Source organism: Zerene cesonia, chromosome 26, assembly GCF_012273895.1.
Source record: "Zerene cesonia ecotype Mississippi chromosome 26, Zerene_cesonia_1.1, whole genome shotgun sequence".
NCBI classification, from domain to species: Eukaryota; Metazoa; Arthropoda; class Insecta; order Lepidoptera; family Pieridae; genus Zerene; species Zerene cesonia.
This window is the reverse complement of record NC_052127.1, coordinates 2305394-2308943: the sequence shown is the minus strand read 5'-3', so window position 1 is coordinate 2308943 and position 3550 is coordinate 2305394. Positions and strand designations below refer to the sequence as shown.

General features: G+C 39.3%; 1 protein-coding gene across 1 annotated transcript in view; it reads right to left on the bottom strand.

Annotated features, from left to right (window-relative positions):
* Window positions 1-3286: 3286 nt before the first annotated feature.
* Window positions 3287-3550, bottom strand: part of LOC119837160 (focal adhesion kinase 1) — a 40070-nt gene continuing 39806 nt past the window's right edge. Inside the window, exon 22 of the mRNA XM_038362683.1 lies at window positions 3287-3320. Within this exon, the coding sequence (XP_038218611.1) occupies window positions 3287-3320 (34 nt within the window). The remainder of the gene's footprint in view (window positions 3321-3550) is intronic.

The window sequence follows — 3550 nt, the reverse complement described above, 5'->3', positions numbered from 1 at the left end:
CGCACGCGCACGCGCACGCGCACGCGCACCTCGCGCAGGTGAACGCGCAGACACTGGACACGTGCACAGTAGAGCATGCTTTGTTTCCTTTTCGTTTGCGTGTTGCGACGTAGTTCGATGGATTTTTCTTTGCGCATGTCGTGAATGATAGTTTTTGGTTCTCTTCGTTTTTTGTAAAATAGATGATGGTCGATGTGCACTAATTTGTACATAGTCGTGTGAGTCCCGTTTTTAACAAAAATATCTCGAACTTTTTGTCCCTCGGAAATACCTCTCCGGTTGGATTTTAAAGTAATTTTCCTTTTTTTTACAGAGTTTTGTGTGTCCGTTGGGTTCTCCGGTAGAATTTGGTTTTTATTTTTTATTTTTAACGTTATAGAGATCACATGTGTGTTTTGCGTTTCGTAAATTGTTTAGTATACATATATTGCTTTTATCTTTGGAATTTATTTTGTTGTGTTCAGCTATGTATTTTTATTTAAGGCATTTCGTAGTTGGCTTAATATATTATATTTTAATAAAATTTCAGCCAATCTATTATTTGAGTGAAGCACATGTGATTTCCAAAATATTATAACTTTCATATGAGAATGGAACTAACAATGTTGTTGGTAAAGTCTAAATTCTATTCGGTAGTGGAAATAACTAAATTGTGAATATGAACAAAGATATAACCCAGCCCGCTCTGTCTAACATTTAGAGTTAGAAAGGGACAGACTGATCAAAACGAATGTTATATTGATTTAAAGTTTGCATGTCCTTGTTGATATATTTCAACTGAAAAGCTACTCGGCCGAATTTATAAGACTTCATTCCAATCACTGTATATATACCATTAATAACTTGTAATTGTCTATGGGAGCACAAACGTCTATAAGTGATGAATAACCTTTTTGTTGTAATACCAGAGACTTTTTGTATATTTCACACTATCAATATGTACTAAAGAGATTCACTCAATAAAATTGATTGACAAATAAACAAAACTAATTCGTTGTACAGAGTGTGCCACCAATAACATTGTTGGTTCCATTGAAAAATATTTCACGGGAAAATAACCCATATTCCCATGGTGACAGAGTCCGGAATTCGATACGGAGCAAGCGGTCGAGCGGCGGCTGTTGGCGGAGCTGGCGAGACAGCAACACCAGAGCGAGGAGGACAGACGGTGGCTGCAGATGCAAGAGGATAATTTGGTTCGTATGACCTTTGATGGCTTTAGGGTCACTTACCACTTGCTTGATTACCATTTGACCCCTTGACCTTGGTATTCAATTGAAATATAATGGAAAATATTTACCTCGCAGTACCTGTTTGTGAAAAAATGACTTGTAATTTAAACTACATTTTTAGAATAGTTTTCAATTTAAAAGAGAAGAACTTCTTGCTTTTAAATAAAAGGTTAATTTTGAAGATTGGACAAGGACTTTTTAACATGTATTTATTAATTTCATCTGGATGTTTGTGAGTTTGTATGTAACCAACTCCTTTGGCCTGGATTTTGGCCCACTTAAATGGATATTATGTATCAAGGATCAGCGACAATACAGTAATTTATGAGTGTATTTTATTATTGTGATTTTTATGATTCTTTTGGTTCAGTTCTCACAATATGAAGCCGATTTAGATTATCGTATGAAATTACTTACTTAATCTAATAAAGAAATTTGGTAATGAAATAAGGATATTAAAAAAAATATCGTCACGTTACAGAAGCGACTCTCTAGCGTGCAGCTGACCGCATCGAATGCGGACGAGCCGGGCGAGGGCAGCAGTGAGGCGCCCTCTACTCACGATAAACCTTCTAGTCAAACACATTCAGGTATTTTTATTTAAAACCTCCTACCTTATACTGACATTCTTTTTTTTTATTAAATGTTTATTATAAATAAGGTAATGATGATATTTTCTATAGTTAATTTGTAACATTGTTCATGTTCCGCAGTGACGAATTCAACAGAAACCAGTCCAGCGAATACAGTGAAACCCAAAGAAAAACCGCCAAGTGAGGACAAAGTAAGTGGTGTACTTTGTTAAGAAAATTTTATTTGTATGTGATACTGTTAAAAAAATAATTTATTATTTTTTAATTTTGTATATAATACGAAATTAATTTAAATTTAGTTTGATTTATTCGTTGTTATTGTTCATATAAATATTGTAAACTATGGGACCAAGAATACGTCCTTGCAGAACACCTTTTGTAATACAAATTATTTGATTATTACTTATAGGGATAAATCGCATTTAAACTACTATATTGTATTGTCTATAAGTGAAGTCAAATTTCATGTAAGTGTTTTTGCTAAATAAGATTATTATTACATTACACAGAGCTGCGCGAGCGCATCGGCGTCCGGCAACAAGGAGCCGGTGTACGTCGCGACCACTGAGGTGGTCCGCTGCGTCATGCGCCTCGCCGGCGGCGCGCACGCGGCGGGTGCCGGCGGGGGTGCCGGGGGCGGCGCGGGTGCCGCGGGTGCCGGCCCGGCGGGGGGTGCCGCGGGGCCGGACGGGGTGCTGCGCGCGGTGCGGGCGGTGGGCGCGGCGCTGCGGCACCTGTGCGCCACCGTGGACCGGCTCGTGCCCGCCTACCCGCCGCCTGCGCAGAGGTGAGACGATGATAATGAAGCTCCGTGTTCATGGTGTTTTTTTTATGAAGATTTGTTCTGCAACATAGTTAAAATACTATGTTTAGGCACTGGCAGCACTGTATGTTGCCCTATTGATGACGCAAAAAGCTCTCGCTGGAAAATTTTCAGTGTCCAACGATGATGCTGTTGATCAACTGTTGCTCATCAAAAATTTAAATGTTGAGGTTTTTATATAAGGCTTTATAATGCTTTCCCAGAACATATTAAAAATCTAAAAGTGCTCGTCGTGTTGGACCTGTATCACCACGTTAGATTATTACTATCGGGCACCTTTCGAAAGATCGGGTACTTACCAGAAAGTAACGAACTAGTAGGTCAGACGCGGTCGACGACTGTATTTTATAATGATACTCTTCTTCTTCATAATTCTCCTGTTGGGACAGAATTGCCAAAATTTTGATAGAATTGATAAAAAGCAATATATCATGTCTCAGGGAGGTGGAGATGGCGCACCAGGTGCTGAGCAAGGACATGGCGGCGCTGGTGGAGGCGATGCGGCTCGCCATACACTACCACAACACCACGCTGCACCATGAGTACACTAAGTTAGTGTTTGCCCAACTCTTCACTTTGCCACTCTTTTTAGAAATCAGTATAGGAAGAAATTGTCGACTCGCTGGTTTATGTCTCTGTTAAGATTTTTGAAGAAGCGTCTTTAAAAGCATACTATAAGTTAAGTGTTGCGATTGAATGCGTATCAAAGAAAAAATATTGTTTTATATTCATTTCATTGTTATCCTTAATTTGCCAAGAAATTTGTAATGTATTCGGTAAAAACTTGAAAAGAGAGCAAACACTATAGAATAATTGATTGTCCTCCCACAGGAGCATGCTTGCAGCCGCGCACGTTCTCGCGATGGACGCGAAGAACCTGCTCGACGTGGTGGACTGCATCC